We start from the raw sequence: 20,560 nt of genomic DNA on the forward strand, positions 1-20,560 counted from the left end.
GTGTGTTTGTGTGTGTGTGTGTGCCTCACAGCTCCCATAAGGAGCACATACACCCTGTATGTCAAGTAACGAAGTGACTGGGCTCTGGTGATGCCCACCTGGTTCTACTTGGCTCTCCAGCAAACTCTGCGTCTGCACTGTGTCCCAGGGCTCTGCCCTTGGCGTGAGGCCGGTATCTGACGCAATAAAGACAAAAAATAAAGAGGAAAGGGGCCGGATCAATTCCTGGTAAGAGAGTACCGAGTCCCAGGTCCATAAATGCCATGCAGACCCAAGAATTTAGCACCAGGCCACGTGGCAAACTCAAGGACTGGGTACGAAGGTGCAGTCTGCAGTGCCTCTAAGTCACAACCCCCGGATCACCCCCACAGGCCAGCAGACCACCAGGCCCTCGACAGGCAGCCAGGGCCTCTCACCAGGTTGGCACGGGCTGATCGTTTCCACCGAGGTGGGGGAAGGTGGGACGGTCCCACCTCCCCCTGTGCCCACTGGCAAGGAAGGCGGCGTGTTCCGCGTGTGGTTACAGAGACCTCATTGTTCTGCCCCGCAGAGAGGAAACCAGAGAGCTGAGCTCAGAATGCATTTTGGAATTGGCAGAGAAGAACATCTGGGAAAGGAAACTCACTTCAGAAACAAGCATACCTTTGTACCAGCTTTTCTTCTAAGTGTTGTAGAAAATAATAATAATAATAATAAAGATGTGCCAAATTGACCATCACTCTACAAAATCTCCTTTTTATGGGGCAAAATTGGGAGGTTCTGTTTTCCAATGCTCCTGGAAAAAAAAATAGCCACCTGGGTGCCAAGGCCCAGAGGCTGCCCCAAGAGCCAAAACAAAGACCTAGGGTTCAGGACACCTCTGTCCTGCGGAGAGAGGGGATGGATGAAAACCATCAGATAAAAGAAAATTCGAATAAAAGAAAACTCTTGCCCCCTGCTCCCTGCTGAAGCCTTTCAGGATGCTGACATTCTTTGAGGGGCTGGCAACTCTCAATTCCAAATATTTATGTTACTTTGGGGTGAAGTGCTGAGAAGCAGCAACGATTCTCATGAACTAAGCTGAGTGTTGGGCCTGCAGGTTCATATAAACGTGGATACGCCCACAGTTAGGGCTTTGCAGGGCCCTAGCATGCTGGGGGACTCTGCAGACAGGTACAGAGACATGCAGCAGGTTTCGCCAGAGAGAAAACCTGGAGGAAACCCCCCACTCCTTCCCTCCCCAGGCCCCTCCCTCATTCACTGTGCCTGGAAGCCTCCCGATTCCCCACGTCTGACCACCCTTCCCGAGTTGCAGCACATGTGAGTACCGAGTGCTCCAAGTACTTGATGTCACTGGGTCCTCATAGGAAGTGGAGCTGCTGAAACCCCATTTTATGGACAAGGAGACTGAGGCACAAGGGGACCAAAGTCCCACTCGGCCAATGACGAGAGATCAAAGAGCTGAGTTTCTTGCCACACCTGAAATCCATTCATTTTACGTAACAGGGCAATCAAATGACCTGAGATCTCTCTGCAAAAAGACTGGACACCGAGGCAGCTGCCACCCCCAAGGCACTGCCATGACCCTTGGCCTCTGACCAGGTTCCCTCGAGCATTTCAGGACAACGCCCCTGTCATCAGCCTGACGCTCCCTGCTGTTCCTTCTCAGGCAGAAAGAGCCCAGGAAGCAGGACTCTGCTCCCGGTGGGCCTGAAGGGTTCGCTGGCCAGCCTGCTGGGTCAACAGCCCCTCCTGCTCATCTCTGGGGCTCCCACCCTGGGCCCCCACTTGCCAGCGTGGACAGGGAAGTTACCTGTCCCTGCGCACCATCTGTAGGACTGGACAAACCACCAGCTTCAGCCACTCAACCACCTAAGAGTCCAAGTCCACGTCCCCCAGGGGCTCTTATCCCAAGGACCGTGTGGGCTCTGGGGGGGACGGGGCGGAGCTCAGGTGTTCTCAGCGGGGAGTTACAAGTACCCTGCATGATGGAGCCTTGAGTCTGGGGGCGGAGGGAGGGGGCGCATCCCTTCACCAGGTCTCCCCATAAACTCACGTCCCCACTCTGAGCCGCATCAGTGACCCTGGAGATGAGGCTGACCTCCCTGCACTCCGAGCCGGTCGAAGGAGTGGAAGAATAGTGCTCCAGAAGGCAAGCATTGCAGGGGGAGAGGCCGCTGCGCTTTCTCAAGAGGGGGACCGATCCAGAGGAAGACGGGGTGCAGGCGGCACCCCCGGGGCAGCAGGCACGGGAGGGCAGGCCCTTCACAGCCCTCAGCTCAGGTAGAAGCACCGCGGGCCTGGGCTGGCCACGAAGAGAGAGCCCCTGTCTGGCGGTGTTTATGCGGCTCCTGGGGGCGTGGTTCTGGGCACCCCCTGCCAGAGGCTAGAGGAGGTGACAGCGGGGTCAGCATCTAGCCTGGGGCGGAGGCCCGTCCCACCTGAGCAGCTATGGAGGGGGGCAGGAGCTCAGGGCCGCAGAGGAGGGGCGGGGGACTCCACCCTCCGGGCGCTGAGCGGGAAGCCACGTGGAGCTCGGACTGCGGTCGGAGGGCGAAGAGCGGGCACCTAGGCTCCCTCGTCGGCCTTCAGCGCCCAGGGAGGAAGCGAGGGGCGGGCAGGCCAGCGATGACGGGGGCTGGAGGGACTGGGGGGCGGGTTGGAGGTGACTGGAGCGGGGCCTAGTCAGCCAACCAGAGGAGGCCCTGAGAGTCGGCTAGGCCGGCAGAAGGACAGTGGCCTCTGAGGAGGGAGGGGCAGGGCTTGAGCAACTAAGACAGGCCGGGCACCCCTGGCCACGCCCTCCCGGGCACGCCTCTCACAGAGGCCCCAGAAGGGACCCCGCCCTCCAACACCTGCACCTTTGCCCCCAGCCCCAGGGTTCCCGCAGCCCACCACAGCGGGCTTCCAGCTACAGTATAAATGCCGTCTCGACCTCAACGAGGAAGAAAGTCCAGGACTACAGCAATCAGGCCGCTCCGGGCAATTTAACGCAACTAGACACTCGCCTTCTCATCAGAGGTAGACCGAGGAGGTTCCCACCAGGCCACCTTTTCAGCTGGAGTTGAACCTGATCCCAGAAGCCCCTGAGGGCCCTCTCCCTGGAGAACCACAATTATGGCTGCCATAATAACCCTAATAGCTAATAATTACCAAGGGCTCACAGGAGCTGGCCCGCGCTAAGCACTTTACAGCCTCATCTCTGTGCATCCTCGGGCGTGTCTATGTGGGCGCCCTACAATCACACATACACCCCACCCCCAGACGGCGGGGAAACTGAGGCCAGAGGAGTTCGCTCGCTTGTCGGAGGCTGCAGAGCTGGGAGTGGAGCCAGAAATGTGAGCCGAAACAGGTGGGCGGGGCCAGATGTGCCCTGGGATTCCAGGCAGAGGAGGCTGGGTGGGCAGCCCCCAGGCCAGGGCCCCCAGGATCGCAGCTGGGATTCCGCCAGCCGCCCCCTCAGCTGTTCCCAGCAAACCAGGGCGGGTGGTGACAGGGAAGGAGGCCAGGCACTCAGGGTGTCCTCTACCCTGGGGTGTCTGAGCCAGGAGGTCTGCTCGGAGGCCAGCACTGGACAAGGCTGCTGGAGGGGACCGCACGCCACGCCAGGGTGACCACCTGGAGTGTCCACTGGGGACCAAGCTGGCTTTAGGTCCTGTGGGCAGGCAAGAGGAAAGAGAGGTCCACCTGTCCTCTTCACACCTGCAAAGGGGAGGCAGGGACACTCGTACCCAATGCGTCCCTTGAAGCCATAGGACCACACATCACAGATCAGAACACGTTCCTAACTGGGCACCCCCACCTGTGTGACCGCCCTGCGCTGCTGACACCAGCTCGGGAAGCCTGGAAAAACCCTAAACCTCACCAGTTCCCCACTGAAAACACAACATCCCTTGAGACCCCTGCCTTCCAGAGACTTTAACCTTTATGACGGAAGATCAGACTGGGGACTACATGCCCAGAGAGTCTGGAAAACTGCCCCCTCACAGGTCCAAAACCCATTCCAGTACTCTTGCCTAGGAAATCCCATGGACAGAGGAGCCTGGTGGGCTGCCTTCTTTGGGGTCGCACAGAGTCGGACACAGGGACTGGCGCAACTTAGCAGCAGCAGCACAGGTCCAAAGAACCTAACACAATCCTTTAGTCATCCAAGGCTGGAAGGCAGAGTGTGGGGTGGGGTCCCCACTTCAGCCATCTTCCACCCTGGCAGGGCGGGGCACTGGGTACCTAGACAAATGTGATGTTAAGACCTGGGCCCTGCAGGGAGGGTCACTGGAGCCCAGCAGGAGAAAGTCACCTGGTGGGTGCTCTGAACCGGTCTTCCTGAAACCTCATGGACGGAGCCGGGCAAGGGGGCTGCCTGAAGCCCAGCACCCACCTTGAGGCCAGATCTGCCTGGATCCTGGAGCCAACCCCACATCCTCCTCCAAATCAGTTCATTCCCAGCCTGGCTCCACAGCCCAAGGGGCCACATGGTGTGCTGGCCCCAAGAGGCACTTTCATGGCTGAGCAGCCAAATGCAAACTCCCTGGTGAGGGATTGATGGAAAGCTTGCAAGCCCGGCTTGGCGATTGTGTGTGTCTGGGATCAATAAGAGAAAAGATTACTACTTAACAAATGTACTTACACTGAAAGGATAAAACCTTTCAAAAGAGGGAAAATTTTTTTAAAAAACTAGACCTAGTAGCCAAAAGGATGGAAATACTCTTTGGTGTTAAATATTCTCTGTGCATCATGAACCACTCACTGCTCGTAGGAGGTAGGGATGGGCCACCCCAAGGGCAGACCACTGTCTGCCCCAAGGTGACCAGGACTGTGCTCTCTGGGCAGGGATGCATGCCCAGGTCCCCTGCATTGGGCCCCCCCCTGGCAGAAAGCCAGCACATCAGCCCTGTGAGCTGACACTCCAGCTGGAGAAAACTCTGCCAACACAGGCAACATGGTAAAAGCCAGCACAGGCCCCTCCTCCGCTGGGGCACCCTGAGCAGGCAGTCAGCAGCTCGTGGGATCTGGGCAGCTCAGAGCCTCAGTGGGGAGCCAGGCAAGGACCTGAGCTGCAGTGGCCGCGCGCAGAGCAGTGAGTCTCTTAAAGGGGAAGGCAGAAGTGGCAAGCCCACCGCGGCCAGGCTCGGGAGCCGGGCACTGCCCGCTTGCCCACGACACAGCACAAGACCAGGAATCGAATGGTGCCGAGCAAACTCACGCCGAAGCCCGGCAGTGCCAATGCGACCAGAACAAGCTTCAGACGTCCAAGGGGGCAACTTTTTACTAAAAATTCATTTAACTTATTCCCATGCTTTGAATGGACACTAAATAAAATGATATAGAGATAAATATGCCTAATCAGAAAGTTTCCAACACACAAACCTGCTTAAATATAGAAAAGACAGTCTTTTTTTTTTTTTTTTTTTTTTTCTGGGGATGTTGACCATTTTTAAAGTCCTTATTGAATTTGTTATAATATTGCTTCTGTTTTATGTTTTACGTTTTGGCCATGAGGCATGTGGGATCTTAGCTCTCCAACTGGAGATCAAACCCACACTCCCGGCATCAAAAAGCGAAGTCTTAACCACTGGACCACCAGGGATGTCCCTAAAAGTCTTATTTTTAGTTAAGAAATTTTTCTAGATTCAATTTTAACAAGTGATACAACTGAGAAAAGAACTAAAATATCTCTCAAGGGGGCATCCTTAAGGGGGCAATGCTCTCTTAATGCTTAAACTCCTGAAAACTCATTAACAGTATCTGTCACTCAGCTTCCTATTCTGCAGTTGTCACTCAAAAGCACACAAGCTTTCTTTTTTAGCATAAAAATCCTTCTCCCACCACTTCCACTATTTTTGCATGATTGAAAATGTTCTATGCTATTTTGAAAGATGATACAAACTACGAATGAAGAATGCAGGTGTCAGGACCCCTGTGACGTCTCAGTCTGGGCTGTGGAAGTTGTTCAGTCACTCAGTCGTGTCCGCCTCTTTGCGACCCCAGGGACTACAGCATGCCAGGCTTCCCTGTCCATCACCACCTCCCAGAGTTTGCTCAAACTCCTGTCCATGGAGTCGGTGATGCCATCCAACCATCTCATCCTCTGTCACCCCCTTCTCCTCCTGCCTTCAGTCTTTCCCAGCATCAGGGTCTTTTTCAACGAGCTGGCTCTTCACATCAGGTGGCCAAAGGATTGGAGCTTCAGTTTCAGCCTCAATCCTTCCAATGAATATTCAAGGTTGATTTCCAAGAGGTGGGGAGGTGTTATTTGGGCCCAAGACATCACAGTCAAGTGCATCTGAGATTTGCTGGGTTTCTTGAAGTAAAACAAAGGCCAGCTTTATTTATAGCAGGCCATCTTAGAATCCCAGGCGGCTCAAACGGTAAAGAATCCGTCTGCAGTGTAGGAGACCTGGGTTCCATTCCTGGGTCAGGAAGAATCCCTGGAGAAGGAATGACTACCCACTCCAGTATTCTAGCCTGGAGGAGCCTGACAGGCTACAGTCCATGGGGTTGCAGAGTTGGACATGACTGAGCGACTAACATTTTCACATTTCATCTTAGAATACAGACCTCAGAAACATGGGTTCTAGGACTTCCCTAGCAGTCCAGTGGTTCAGAATTCACCTTCCACTAAGGGGGTATGGGTTCAATCCCTGGTCAGGGTTAGGGTCCCACAGACCTCATGGCCAAAAAAACAAAACATAAAACAGGAGCAATAGTGTAACAAATTCAAGAGACTTTAAAAATGGTCAGGAAGATCTTTAAAAAAGAAATAAGGGTTCTAAGTGGGGGAAGGAGGGGTCCTACACTTGCCCCAGAAGCCTGCTGTCATGAGGCAGGACAGGTATTCTGCTATCCGGGAAACACAATCAGGGTGGAGTCTGGGATGCAGGCGGGAGTCCACAACACAGTAGATTTAGGGGCCGGGGGGAGTAAGGATGGGTAAGATCCACTCCCCAGGCAGACGGAGCCTTGGGCATCCTCAGGGCCTCTGCCCACCAGACACCAGGCCAGAGGCAGAAGGATGGGATGAAGACATCTGCCCCCTCACCCCCAGGCCCTCAGACTGGGTGGACCACAGGATGTTTCAGAGGAGACCATGGACTTGGAGGAGACAGATCTGCCTGGAGAAGCGCTCACCTTGGAGAGCAGAGGAGAAGGCTAATGCCAGCTCAGCGGTGGCGTGGAACGCCAAACCAAAACGTTTCAACTCTGGACACCGAGAAACCAGTGTATATTTTCTTAAAAAGGGGAGGACGTAATGAAACTAGCTTCAGAAAAATGAATCTTGCCGGGATGAAAGAGAAATGGGCAAGGGGAAGAAGGTTCTGGGAAGCTGAGACCAACTAGAAGCGAGGCTTCCCAGGTGACACGAGAATTGCCTGCCAAGCCAAGGGCTGCAGCTCTGATCTCTAGGTCGGGAAGATGCCCTGGAGGAGGAAATACTGTGACCCACTGCAGTGTTCTTGCCTGGACAATCCCATGGACAGAGGAGCCTGGTGGGCTCCAGTCCAAGGAGTCACAAAGAGTCAGATAGGACTTAGGGACTGGACAACAACTAGAAGCTGACGTAATCCTCTACCCGGAATCTCATCTTCCGTGGGGCCCCGTGACGGCCCAGGGGGGCAGCCTCGGAGCAGGGAGTCTGGGTACGGGAAGGAAGGGAGACAGACCACATCCAGAGAGGAGAGAAAGACCGGGCACCAGAGTGGCCCCCACTTCCAGTCTGAGTAGAGATGAATCAGGGCAGGCGGCTGAGATGGTGCCACCCCACCCCAATCCCCCATCCACTCTTCTTCGGGAAACCAAGCTCACTCTGGGGAAAATTCAGAGCCATGGCCTTCCCCAGTGAATGCCAGCTCAAGAACACACCTTGCCCGGCAACCAGCTTGTCGGGAAGGCATCCCCTCGCTCCCATCGAGGACGATGCCTGCTCATTCCAGGGCGGAGTCCAGGGTGGCAGCTGCCCACAAGAGGCGGGTCTGGAAGGCCCCCAGGCCCCCACACTCACGTGTCTGGGCTGGGGCCACACACTCAGGAGGCCTTTAATGCCCATTGAGCAATTTCCTGAGAGTTCTGCTAGACAGGTACCGCCTCCCCATCTGGCTTAATAGAGGGGTACAGCCCAGGGAAGAAATTAAAGCTGCTCACATTTTGTTGTGGAATGAACGAGGGCAGGAGAGCAATCATTTAAGAGGTAATTCTATTTGCCTCCAGGCTGGCGCCGGAATTAGCTACACTAGAGCTCGTTTCCCCAGCGGACACAGGCGGGAGCCGGGCAACAGGAGTAGCCCAGGCCATCCAGCAGACACACCGCCTCTGACGCGCTCCACATGCTAACGGGAACAAAAAACGCCGAGGACCAGCTCCATCGTGGCCGCACACGAATCTCTGGCCACAGCCGGAGACCAGGCTGCTTGCCGGAGGCCACGTATAAAGCCCTCTGACACCCATCGAATGTCACCAGTTACTGTCCCCAGATCAAGAGAGCAAACGATAGAATCTCATAGGCTGACTGTGAAGTTTATTCCCAAAGCATGAACGCACAAGAAGAGTCAACACAATTTCTCAAAAAGAACAATGGCAGGGTAATTTCACAATTGATCTCAAAATATACAATGATGCTGCAGAGATTAAAAACAGCAGCAGGCTGGTACAGAGACACCAGTGGGTCAAGAGAGGAGGGAAGGTTCCAGAACCAGGAGGCAAGCACCTGAGAACACTTTAGGTGAAAAAGTAGCATTTTACATGAATGAGGGTTAGGGTTAGATAAACCACACTATTCACTCCCTGTCCCCTTACTGGGGGGCAGGGGTGGACAATTCAGATCCCTACCTCATACCATATATCCCCAAAACCATAACCACACACACACACAAAAACAAGAATAATGTCTGAATATAAAACAACAAAATAACAACAGTCCTGGAAGAAAATAAAGGAAGATGCATTTACCATCTAGGGGTAGAGAAACAAGGCATGGGACCCAGAATCCATAAGAGAACAGATTGAGTTTTATTACACGGAACTTTCTGATGTTTCTGGAATAATAAACCACTAAAAACAAAGATGAAAACTAGCTACAGACCAGAAGAAAAATCTGGAGCAAATATATTAAAGAATTCATGTCCACACCAAATAAAGAGTTCCTACAAATCAGTAGTGAAAGTAGCTCAGTTGTGTCCAACTCTCTGCGACCCCATGGACTATACCACCCATGGAATTCTCCAGGCCAGAATATTGGAGTGGGTAGCCTTTCCCTTTTCCAGGGGATCCTCCCTCCCCAGGGATTGAACCCAGGTCTCCCACATCACAGGCAGATTCTTTACTAGCTGAGCCACACGGGAAGCCCACAAATCAGTAGAGTTCCTACAAATCAAGAGGAACTAAAGAGGCTCTTGATGAGGGTGAAAGAGAAGAGTGAGAAAGCTGGCTTAAAATTCAACACTCAAAAAACTAAGATCATGGCATCACTTCATGGCAAAGAGATGGGGAAAAAAGTGGAAGCAGTGACAGATTTCCTTTTTCTTGGCTCCAAAATCACTCTGGATAGTGACTGCAGCCATGAAATTAAAAGATGCCTGTTCCTTTGAAGGAAAGCTATGACAAACCTAGACAGTGTATTAAAAAGCAGAGACATCACTTTGCTGACAAAGGTCCATATAGTCAAAGCTATGGTTTTTCCAGTAGTCATGTATGGATGTGAGAGTTGGACCATAAAGAAGGCTGAGCACCAAAAAACTGATGCTTTCAAATTTGGATGCTGGAGAAGACTCTTGAGAGTCCCTTGGCCTGCAAGGAAATCAAACCAGTCAATTCTAAAGGAAATCAGTCCTGAACATTCATTGGAAGGACTGATGCTGAAGCTGAAGTTCCAATACGTTGGCCACCTGATGTGAATGAAGAGCCAACTCATTGGAAAAGACTCTGATGCTGGCAAAGACTGAGGCCAGGAAAAGTAGGTGACATAGAATGAGATGGTTGGTTGGCATCACCAACTCAATGGACATGACTTTGACCAAACTCCAGGAGATATAACAAATCAAAGTGTGTTATAATTTTTAACCAAATTGACTTTAAAAAATAGAATCTGGTAATTTCTAGAAACAGAGAGGAGAGGTTAAAGTGTGTACCCTCAGAGATTCCTGATAGGGTAGAAACTGGTGCAGGAAGGAATTTTGAAGGAATTTGTCAGTATCTTTAAAATTGTATAAATGGATCTACTCTTTGATGAGGAAGGTATCATACAAAAGAGCTTGTACACAGGTGCATAGGTACATATGCCATGTTATTCACTGTGTCATGACCTGTAATAGTAATGAAGCCTGAAAAACATACATGTTCCTCAACTGGATAAAAGCCATGAAATACAGTGTCCGCATACTAGGAAATGGGCTTCCCTGGTGGCTCAAATGGAAAAGAATCCTCCTGCAACGCTGGAGACCTGGGTTCGATCCCTGGGTTGGGAAGATCCCCTGGAGGAAAGCATGGCAAACCACTCCAGCATTCTTGCCTGGAGAACCCCTATGGACAGAGGAGCCTGGCGGGCTATAGTCCACGGGGTCTCAAAGGGTCGGACGTGACTGAGTGACTAAGTACTACACTACATACTAGGAAATACTACTTAGCTTTCAAAAAAGACTGAAAATGTAAAAGTAAAGAAAATGTTAGTGATACAATAGCAAATGAAAAAGAGAAGATTATAAGATGACAGGACTTACGTAAAAAAGGGGTACACGTTACTGTGCTTAAACAACGCATGAAACTGGGTGTTGAATGTATGGTCACCTCTGAGGGGAGAAAACAGGCCATCAAGGACGCTGGTTTTCACAGAAAGAGGAACCACGTAATTAAGTGTTAAAGCTGTTTGTATGTATTCACGTATGTTCTGCATTTTAATATATACCTATTTATAAAAGAAAGTGGCCAACAAGCATGTATGAAGGTGTTCAACATCATTAAACACCAGGAAAACGCAAGTCAAAACTGCAGTGGGGAACCACTTCACACCTGCCAGGCTGGTGGAGCCCAAACAGTGTCAGCCCTAACCAGCGCTGGCCAGGATGCGGAGAGACTGGAACCCTTGTATGTTGCTGGGGGAGGATGTAAAATGGTGCAGCTGCTACGGAAGATGGCTTCAGGGTTCCTCAAAACTTAAATGCAGAATGGCCATATGATCCAGCAATTTCACTTTTCTGGGTAAATCCCCCCAAAGTGAAAGCAGGGCCTCAAACAGATCCTTGCACACCCATGTTCATAGCAGCATTCTTCGCAACAGCTGAAGGTGGAAACAACCCCAAGTGTCCATCAACAGGTAAGCGGATAAACAAAGCATTAAAATAAGCCAGACATAAAAGGACAAATACCATATGATTCCACAAAAAAGAGATACCGGAAAGGCAAAGTCACAGACACAGCAGAGCAGAAGAGAGGTTCAGTTCACTTCAGTCGCTCAGTCGTATCCAACTCTTTGTGACCCCATGGTCACCCCAAGGACTGCAGCACACCAGGCTTCCCAGAGCTTGCTCAAACTCATGATGCCATCCAACCGTCTCGTCCTCTGTCGTCGCCTTCTCTTCCTGTCTTCAATCTTTCCCAGCATCAGGGTCTTTTCCAATGAGTTGGCTGTTCCCATCAGGTGGCCAAAGTATTGGAGCTTCAGCATTAGTCCTTCCAATGAATATTCAGGACTGATTTCCTTTAGGATTGACTTGTTTGATCTCCTTACAGTCCAAGGGACTCTCAAGAGTCTTCTCCAACACCACAGTTCAAAAGCGCCAATTCTTCAGTCTTCAGCCTTCTTTACGGTCCAACTCTCATATCCATACATGACTATTGGAAAAACCTTAGCTTTGACTATCTGGACCTTTGTCAGCAAAGTAATGTCTCTGCCCTTTAATATGCTAAGTTTGTCGTAGCTTTTCTTCCAAGGAGCAAGTGTCTTTTAATTTCATGGCTGCATTCACCATCTGCAGTGATTTTGGAGCCCAAGAAAATAAAGTCTGTCACTGTTTCCACTGTTTCCCACCTATCTGCCATGAAGTGATGGGACCGGATGCCATAATCTTTGTTTTTTGAAAGCTGAGTTTAAGCCAGTTTTTTTTCATTTTTCACTCTCCTCTTTCACTTACATCAAGAGGCTCTTTAGTTTCTCTTCGCTTTCTGCCATAAGGGTGGTGTCATCTGCCTATCTGAGGTTACTGATATTTCTCTCAGCAATCTTGATTCCAGCTTGTGCTTCATTGAGCCCAGCATTTCACATGATGTACTCTGCATATAAGTTAAATAAACAGGGTGACAATATACAGCCTTGACGTACTCCTTCCTAATTTGGAACCAGTCCATTGTTCCATGTCCGGTTCTAACTGTTGCTTCAGTTTAACCACTAGAAAAACTACACCAGGCAAACTGAAAGTACTAAAAAAATGTACAATGAATTAAATATTGTTTTTGTTGTTTAGTTGCTAAGTCATGTCCGACTCTTTGCGACCCCATGGACTATAGCCCACCAGGCTGTTCTGTCCATGAGATTTTTTTTCAGGCAAGAATACTGGAGTGGGTTGCCATTTCCTTCTCCAGAGGATCTTCCCGTGCCAGGGATCAAACCTACGTCCTCTGCACTGCAGGCAAAGTCTTTACCACTGAGCCACCAGGGACACACCAGTGGATCCGGTATCAACCAAGAAAGCAAATAAGAAAACACCCCCCCAAAAAAAAAAAAAAAAAAGAAAACACCCAGAAAGTACAGTATCTCCCACTCCTGCAAAATGGTTCAGAGGTGACATCACCATGACAACTTCCCAGGGGTTGCTGGGCAAAAGAGATCCCGAGAGGAGGGGACAGAGGACAGCGGACATGTGACTCTGGGCACCAATGCAATCAGATCCTGAGGCTCCAGCCCCACGTGGAGCCTGAGGTCAGCTGGCCCGCAACACCTCTCCGCTTCTCCCAGCCTTCCACTGGAGGAGGGTGTTTGGGACAGACCCTCGGGCTCTTTTAAAAGGAAATGGCTGGGGCTTCCCTGGAGGCTTAGTGGTAAGGAATCTGGTGGCCAGTGCAGGAGACACAGGGTCAATCCCTGATCCGGGAAGATCCCACATGCCTGGGAGGGACTAAACCTACGTGCCACAAGTACTGAGTCTGTGCTCTAGAGACTGGGAGCCACAACTGCTGAAGTCCAAGCACCCTAAGGCCCGTGCTCCGCAGCAAGAGAGGCCCCCTCAACGAGAAGCCTGCCCCGCAGCCAGACGGCGGCCCCCACTCGCCACAACCAGAGAAAAGCCCGTGCAGCAAAGATGACCCAGTGCAGCCCAAATAAATAAAATTAGTTTTTAATTGCTTTTTTTTTTTTCATGAAGATGGTGCCGAAGGCGAAGAAGGAAGCCCCTGCCCCTCCCAAAGCCAAAGCCAAAGTAAAGGCTTTGAAGGCCAAGAAAGCAAGTGTTGAAAGGTGTCCACAGCCACAGAAAAAAAGAAGATCCAGGCATCAGCCACCTTCCGGCTGCCCAGGCTCAGCAGGCAGCCCAAATATCCTCGGAAGAGTGCCCCTAGGAGAAGCAACCTTGACCGCTGTACCATCGTCAGACTCCCCCTCACCACGAAGTCAGCCATGAAGAGAACAGAACTCACTGTGGATGTCAAGGCCAATGAGCACCAAATGAAACAGGCTGCGAAGAAGCTCTGACACGGACGTGGCTACGGTCAATCAATACTCTGATCAGGCCTGACAGGCAGAAGAAGGCCTATGTTCCACTGGCTCCTGGCTATGATGCTTTGGATGTTGCCGACAAAATTGGGATCATCTAAACTGAGTCCAGCTGGCTAATTCCAAATATAAACTTTTTCACTATGTAAAAAAAAAAAACAAACCAAAAACAGCTTAACAAAAAGGAACGGGACTCCCCCTGCACCGTGTCCTTCCCATGATGGACCGTCTGGAAGGCGGCTTCCTCCTCGTAGACCCCCGCCAGCACCCCCAAAAAACACATGCCATCCTCCCCATTTTGCAGATGAGGAAACTGAGTCCCAGAGCTAACAAACCACTTCCCAAGCTGGAGAGGAAGTGGACAGCAGCCCACAGCAGGGGAGGGGCCCGGGGCCAGTTCTCCGGGTCACTGCCGTCCCCATCGGCCTCCACATCAGCAGCGCTCTGACCCGCAGTGTACCCGGGGCGCCCGCAGGGTGGACAGCCCGCTGCTTCCTGCACAAATATGTCCCGCGCCCAGCAGAGGAAGGGGCTGGACGCAGCCCCCACTCCCATCAGAGCCTCCCCATTCTGAGAGTGTGTGGCCATCCCAGAGGCCTTGTAAGCCAAAAATGTCCAGCTCCTTCCAGGGCTTCTGTGATATTGAAGCATTAAGCCCACTAGGGCCACCTCCCAGGGTCCCTCACCCCACCAGAGGCCAGCACTGGCCCTCAGTCTGTCCCCCAGCCAAGCTCCCTTCACCACGGGCTCTCCCATCTCTGACGCTAATGTGCTCCTGTCCCCAGCCCAGCTCTAAACAGCCTCCGCTGTCCAAACCCCAAGGGGACAATGGGCTCCTAGCCCGTGCCTGCTGGGAGAAGTACCCACACAAGGTCAGCCCATCAGCGGGTGGATGGATGAGCAGATGTGCCCTGTCCACGCGACAGAAGGTTGTCCAGTCGTGAAAGGAGCAGAGCACTGTCCCACACTACAGCATGGACACACCTCAAAAGCATTCCGCTAATTATGAAGCCAGAGGCGACAGGCAACCCAGCCTGTGAGTCCCTGAGGACGAAGTATCCAGAACAGACAATGCCATAGAGACCTGGGGCACAGGGGTGGGGTGTTTAAAGGGTGCAGGGTTTTATTCTGGGCCAATGGAAATGTTTTGTATCTTGACAGAAGGGGTGCTTGTATACCACTGCGAATGTACCACTGAATTGTCTCCTTTAAAATCATTAGTTTTATGTGACATGATTTTCACCTCAATTTAAAAAAAGGAAAAAAAAAAAGATCAATTCAACACCTTTCCCCTGCGTTTCCTATCTCCCTCTCCCAGCTAAAGTCTCCGGAAGCTTCCAGTGCCTTCTGGACCACATCCAGACTCTGCAGCGTGATCTGGCCTGTTTCAGCAGAGACCATCGGGTCTCTGAGGACAGGGTCCTGGGACAGAGCCCACCGCCCCCAGAGCTGCACAGTCAGCTTCTCCCTGCCTCCCTGTCAACCAGACACCCTGACAACAAAGGCCCGGGCCTCCTCCGCCACTCTACCCCATCCTATCCCCAGCGCTTCAGCAGGTACCAACAGTAACAGCATCAATAAAAGCAATGATACAAGTGCCAGGCATGTGTCAACGCCCTGACCTACTGGAAGTACTGTTATGCCCATTTTACAGAAGAGAAAACTGAGACACATGAAGGTGGAGTCAGCTGCCCAAGCGCCCCCCACAATCAAGGCTCAGCTCAGCTCAGCACCACACCCTTCACTCAGTGCTGCAGCGAAAAACAAGTCAGACAGTGGATGGGATGTTCAAGGTCCCACACAGGAGGAAAATCCAGACTGTGTGATAAGAGCTTCTAGACCTTCCAGGCCAGAAAGATCAAGGACCTTATTACCCAACAGTCCCCACAGCTCTGCCACCAACAGTTCCTCCCCTAGGCCAGGGATGTGCTAAGGGTTTCGCAGACAGGATGTGACACTCCTGATCAGGGGGAGGTCACCAGGTGAGGACACAGGATACACAGAAGCTAAGCAAGCTGTCCAAAGCCAAACAGCCACTGAGCTAGACCAGCGGTCCCCAACCTTTGTGGTACTAGAAACCGACAGCATGGAAGACAATTTTTCCACAGACCTGGCGGGAGGTGGAAAGGTATGGTATGGGGATGATTCAAATGCTTTACATTAACTGGCCACTTTATTTCTTTTATTATTATTGCATCAACTCCACCTCAGATTAACAGGTATTAGATCCCAGAGGCTGGGGACCCTTGCTCTAGACCCAAGGGGTCTGACCCCCAGGGCCCCCGACCTTAGCCCTGGCAAGCCCACGTGGCAGGACAGGAAATCCTCACCTAACTAACTACAACCCTCCACCACCCCGTGAGCAAATTCTGCTAAATGCCTGAGCAATGACACGGCACAGCTGAAATTAAACGGGTTCCAAATACGACGGGATGGCCACAGCAAATGCTGGGACGTGCGGGTGGACTGGGTAAATTCTTGGAACTGCACGGGAGGGTTACAGGCACGCGGGCCGCCGCTTTGGGAAGCAGAGGGTCCTGCTGGCGGACTCTCCATGGACTCCCCACAGCACTTAGTTAACTGGATGCCCACCTGTGGGCCAGGCAGTGAGCATCTGCAGGAACCGCCCCCGCCCTCACCCCCACCCCCGGGGGATGGTCCTGGGGCCAGTGCAGTGGGGCCAAAAGGGAGAGACCCCAGCCATGGAGCTGGGGCCGACCACTCCCAACTCCAGGACCACTCCAACAAAGGCATTTCCTTGGGCTCACCACTTCAAATTGCAACAGGAAGCAATCAGGAAAAATAATTAGCTACCAACTTACAGGCTCCACTCTAGACTGTAGCATAAATCTAACACAGAAATCAGGGACATGACATGTCAAGAGCAGTCAAAATAGTTTCTGCAGAAAGTTCCCTCCCTCTTCTTCCATTTTAGGACCAGATTACCACATTAGCCGGGCTCTGAAAACCTCGTGTTGACATGCTTCCTTAATGTTAAAATAATCAACTCTATTTTTTGCCTCCTACGCGACCGAGCTCCACAAATGTGATCCTTCTCCTCGGGGGCTCGAACCGCAGGACAGGCACTCCAGTCCAGCGACATCACCACCCCAAGGTCCAGGAAATCCGAAACTGCAACGCAGTGAAAAGCTACTCTGCCGGCAGAGTAACCCCACCTTTAAAACAAACATCTTCCCCCCCCCCCAAAAAAAAACCCTTTTGCCTCCGTGATCCAGGCATTTCCGGAAAGAGAAGCAGTAGTGTCGGCCAGAACTACCCAGATACTGTCATTGTTTTTTTGCTGGTATCAGACGGGCCAAGAATGTAAACAGACTCCTGAGAGAGGCAAATTCAGCCTGAAACTGACAAGGGTCTCCGGGGATCGGGGCGGGAGGCAAAGAGGACTTGAGGAATTACCCCTTCTCGCCCCCCCAAACCTCAACGGAGGGGCCGCAGCCCCGAGAATGTGACCACAGAGCCAGGCCAGGACACCTCCCTGCAGTGTCTTCGCTGGAAATATTCAGGGAGACAGCTGTTTGCCTTAAAGAGGCCCAGACAAAGGGACCCGAGGCCCCCCACCCCCAACTGCCACCAGCAGAGGAGCAGCCCAGGGCGCACAGGACTCCCGCTCCGGGGTCCACTGGGCCAGCCACACTCCAGAAAAACAAAACACTCACGTCGGAAGAGAATGATTTAGGTAGCGAGAGAGGCTTGCTTCAAAAACCACATGGCAATCTCCAAATTAAAAGAACATGTGTAGCTTTTCACAAGGCGCTTCGTTTCCTGAGTCCTCCTGACCTCAACTCCACCCCTTGGGACACACCAACAGTTGGAGAGAAAGGTCCCCAGGCTCTGATCTCCCAAAGGGGGTGTGTGTATACAGCTGAGGCCCCCACGCCGCAGGCTGAGACCCCGTCTCCCCGCGCGGCGGCCCCACGCAGCCGGGCCCCCCGGGGTTGGACACCCGCCGGGTGTCACGATTTGGGGGCCCCAACGGCCCAGATGAGTGGTCCGAGTCGGCCGGGGACACCTGGCAGGTGTCAGTCCGCTGGGAAACCGACAGCGACGCAGATGAAAGGGGTTAGCGCCGCAGGCCAGGCCGCCCCGTGCAGGGTTCAGAACTTTCTCTGCGACTTAAATCAGTTCCCGGAGCTCGCAGGCCGGCCGCGCGGCCATCGGAAACAGGCTCGGGAAAAGAGTTCCCGACGCAGGGCGGCCAGGCCTGCCTCCGGGCCGAACGTCCCGGCTCCGTGCCTGCCCGCGGGGCCGGGGACCCCACGGTGCCCGCACGGCCTCGCCCGGCCGGCTCGGGGCGGGCGCACTTCCGAGCGCGCCCCAGGGCCCGGGCAGGTGAGAACCCGCCCGCGCCGCACCTGGCGGGGTCGGCGGCGCCCGCGCGCCCTGCTCGCCGGCCCGGGACGCGCGGGACAGGGCCCGGCGTCCCCGGGAGGGGCCCGGGCGGGCGAGACAAAGGGCCCGCGCGCGGCCCCCGGGCGGCGGGCGCGGCGGGGGGCGGCGGGGCCCCGCGGCGCGCGCCCCAACTCGCCCCCAACTTGCAAAGTCGCTTCGGCGGCGGCGCGGCGCACTTGGCCGCGGGGCCAACCGAGTCTCCCGGACGCCCGGGCCATTGTCCCCCCGGCCCGCGCCCACCTACCCGCGGCGGGGGCCAGGCTGCAGCAGAGCGCGAGCAGCAGCAGCAGCGGCGGAGGAGGAGGAGCGGGAGACCGGGGCGGCGCCGCCTCCATGTTGTCCGGAGCCGGACGGGCCCGCGCCGCGCTCACTCGGGCTCCATGGCGCGGCTGCCGGGCTCCTCGCGCGGCTCCGGGCGCCTGCAGCCTCCCCCCTCGGGCGCCGCGGGCCAGGACGACGGGGGAGGAGGGAGGAGGCGCGGGAGCGGAAGCCGAGCCGCGTCTCCGCCCCCCGCCGCCGCCGCCGCCGCCGCCGCCGCCCTCCGCGCCCCCCGCGCCGGCCGCGCCCTCCTGCGGGCGCCCCCCGGAGCCGGCCTGCCGCTAGGCGGCCGCCGCGCGCGGGGTCCCAACGCCTCTGCCCGCGCCCCCTGCCCCCGGGGGCCGGGCGCCGGGGCTCCGCGGGGGCGCGGGGGCGGGCGCCCGGTTTGCGTCCCGCGGGGCCTGGGGCCGGATTGAGCCCGGGAACCAGGTGTGTCACCTGTTAAGAGCGGCCAGGACTGAGCTCGCCCGGTGGGGAAACTGAGGCACGGGGCCGGGGTGTGCGAAGGGGGCTGCCCCAGGGCACGCGCGGTCAGGCAGTTTCGGGGCTGGAAGCCAGGGGCCCCGAGCCAGGTGCGCGCGCTTTCCGGCGACCGCAACCACCCCAGCAGGGTCCTGCTCGGGGCGGTCCCACGGCACCTGTGCTCACCGGGGAGGGGGCCCGGGAAGGCGACCGCCAGGAGGGTCCGGGGCAGGGACAGAAGCGGTGATGGCCAAAGGTGGGAGCTGCGGGGGAAGCGGGGTGGGTTTGAGGTTTACTTTTAGACTGAACGTACACCCTTGACATGAACTAGGGTAGGTGAAGACTGAGCGGTAGACACGTCGTTCTCCCAAAATATGCCTGTAGGCGGCCTCTAGGATGCAGACCTCACCTTTGATCATTCAACAAGCAGGCTCTGAACCACCCCTCCCCGGCCCCCACCCCCGCCCCGTGCCCACCTGTGCATCAAGCTCGGCTACTGAACCCTGCGGGGCACCGGAAGCCCTGGCAAGGAGCAACACGAACTCTGGAACCCATAGGCCCAAATTCAAACTCTGGTTCTGCTGCTTCCTGGAACCAGGTGTGCCCTTGTTGAAAGTGTGTCCTTCACTCGTGTCCTACTGTTTGTGACTCCCTGGACTGTAGCCCACCAAGCTCCTCTGTCCTTGGGATTTCCCAGGGAAGAATACTGGAGTGGGTTGCCATTTCCTTCTCCGGAGGATCTTCCTGACCCATGGATCAACGAGTCTCCTGCATCACAGACAGATTCTTCACCCTCTGAGCCATCAGGGAAGCCCAGGGGTGTGCCCTTGGGCAAGTCCAAATATAACCTCTCTGGGGGGAATGCCTCCTCTTATAAAACAGTGAGAACAGCACTTACCTTGCAGGTGCTGAGACAACAATGGACAACTCGCCAGAACGGCCTGTCCATGGATACAAGCATTCTTCATGTATTTGTGACAACTTTACAAAGCGGGCGCTCAGGCAGAATGTCTCTGTCCCCTGGGGTTTATATTCCAGGGAAGAAGACAAACAAAAACAAGAAGATAGATACATTTAAAACCAATCCAAACAAACCAAAACACCACTAACAGACTCAGGAATGCCGTGAAGAATGAGGGTGTTGGGCTGCAATGCCTGGGGAAGTAGGGATGTCTGAGCTACCACCAGGGAGCAGTCAGAGAAGAATCTGCCCGCCAAGGCAGGAGACGCGGGTTCAGTCCCTGGGTTGGGATGATCCCTGGAGAAGGGCATGGCAATCCACTCCAGTATTCTTGCCTGGAGAATCCTATGGACAGAGGAGCCCAGCGGGCTACAGTCCACGGGGTCACAGAGTTGGAGACGACTGAAATGACTTAGGTCTCGAGGGTCTTAGTTGCTTTGTGACATGTGGGGCCTTTGGTTGCACTATGGGAACTCTTAGTTGCGGTATGTGGGGTGGAGTTCCCTGACCAGGGATTGAACCCAGGCCTCTGCATTGGAGTGCAGACTCTTAACCACTGGACACCCAGGGAAGCCCCTGTGCTGGAACTGTTTTTACCCCTGTTACCCACATGGCTTACTCCCTCACATCTTCAGCTCCTCAGCCAGACCCTCCCTGACCCCACTTGGAGATTGCAAACCACACCCCCTTCCACCACCCACCCTTGCCAGCACTTCCTGCTCCCATTTCTATACTTA

General features: G+C 54.2%; 1 protein-coding gene across 5 annotated transcripts in view; it reads right to left on the reverse strand.

Annotated features, from left to right (window-relative positions):
• Window positions 1-18,483, reverse strand: part of LRP5 (LDL receptor related protein 5) — a 125,295-nt gene extending 106,812 nt beyond the window's left edge. For all 5 annotated transcript variants that reach the window (XM_061162032.1, XM_061162023.1, XM_061162013.1 and 2 more), the window contains exon 1: window positions 18,327-18,483. In XM_061162032.1, coding sequence (XP_061018015.1) covers window positions 18,327-18,417 — 91 coding nt within the window. In that variant the 5' untranslated portion in view covers window positions 18,418-18,483. The remainder of the gene's footprint in view (window positions 1-18,326) is intronic.
• Between the last annotated feature and the right edge of the window lie 2,077 nt (window positions 18,484-20,560).

The sequence above is a fragment of the Dama dama genome, chromosome 2, assembly GCF_033118175.1.
Source record: "Dama dama isolate Ldn47 chromosome 2, ASM3311817v1, whole genome shotgun sequence".
Lineage (NCBI taxonomy): Eukaryota > Metazoa > Chordata > Mammalia > Artiodactyla > Cervidae > Dama > Dama dama.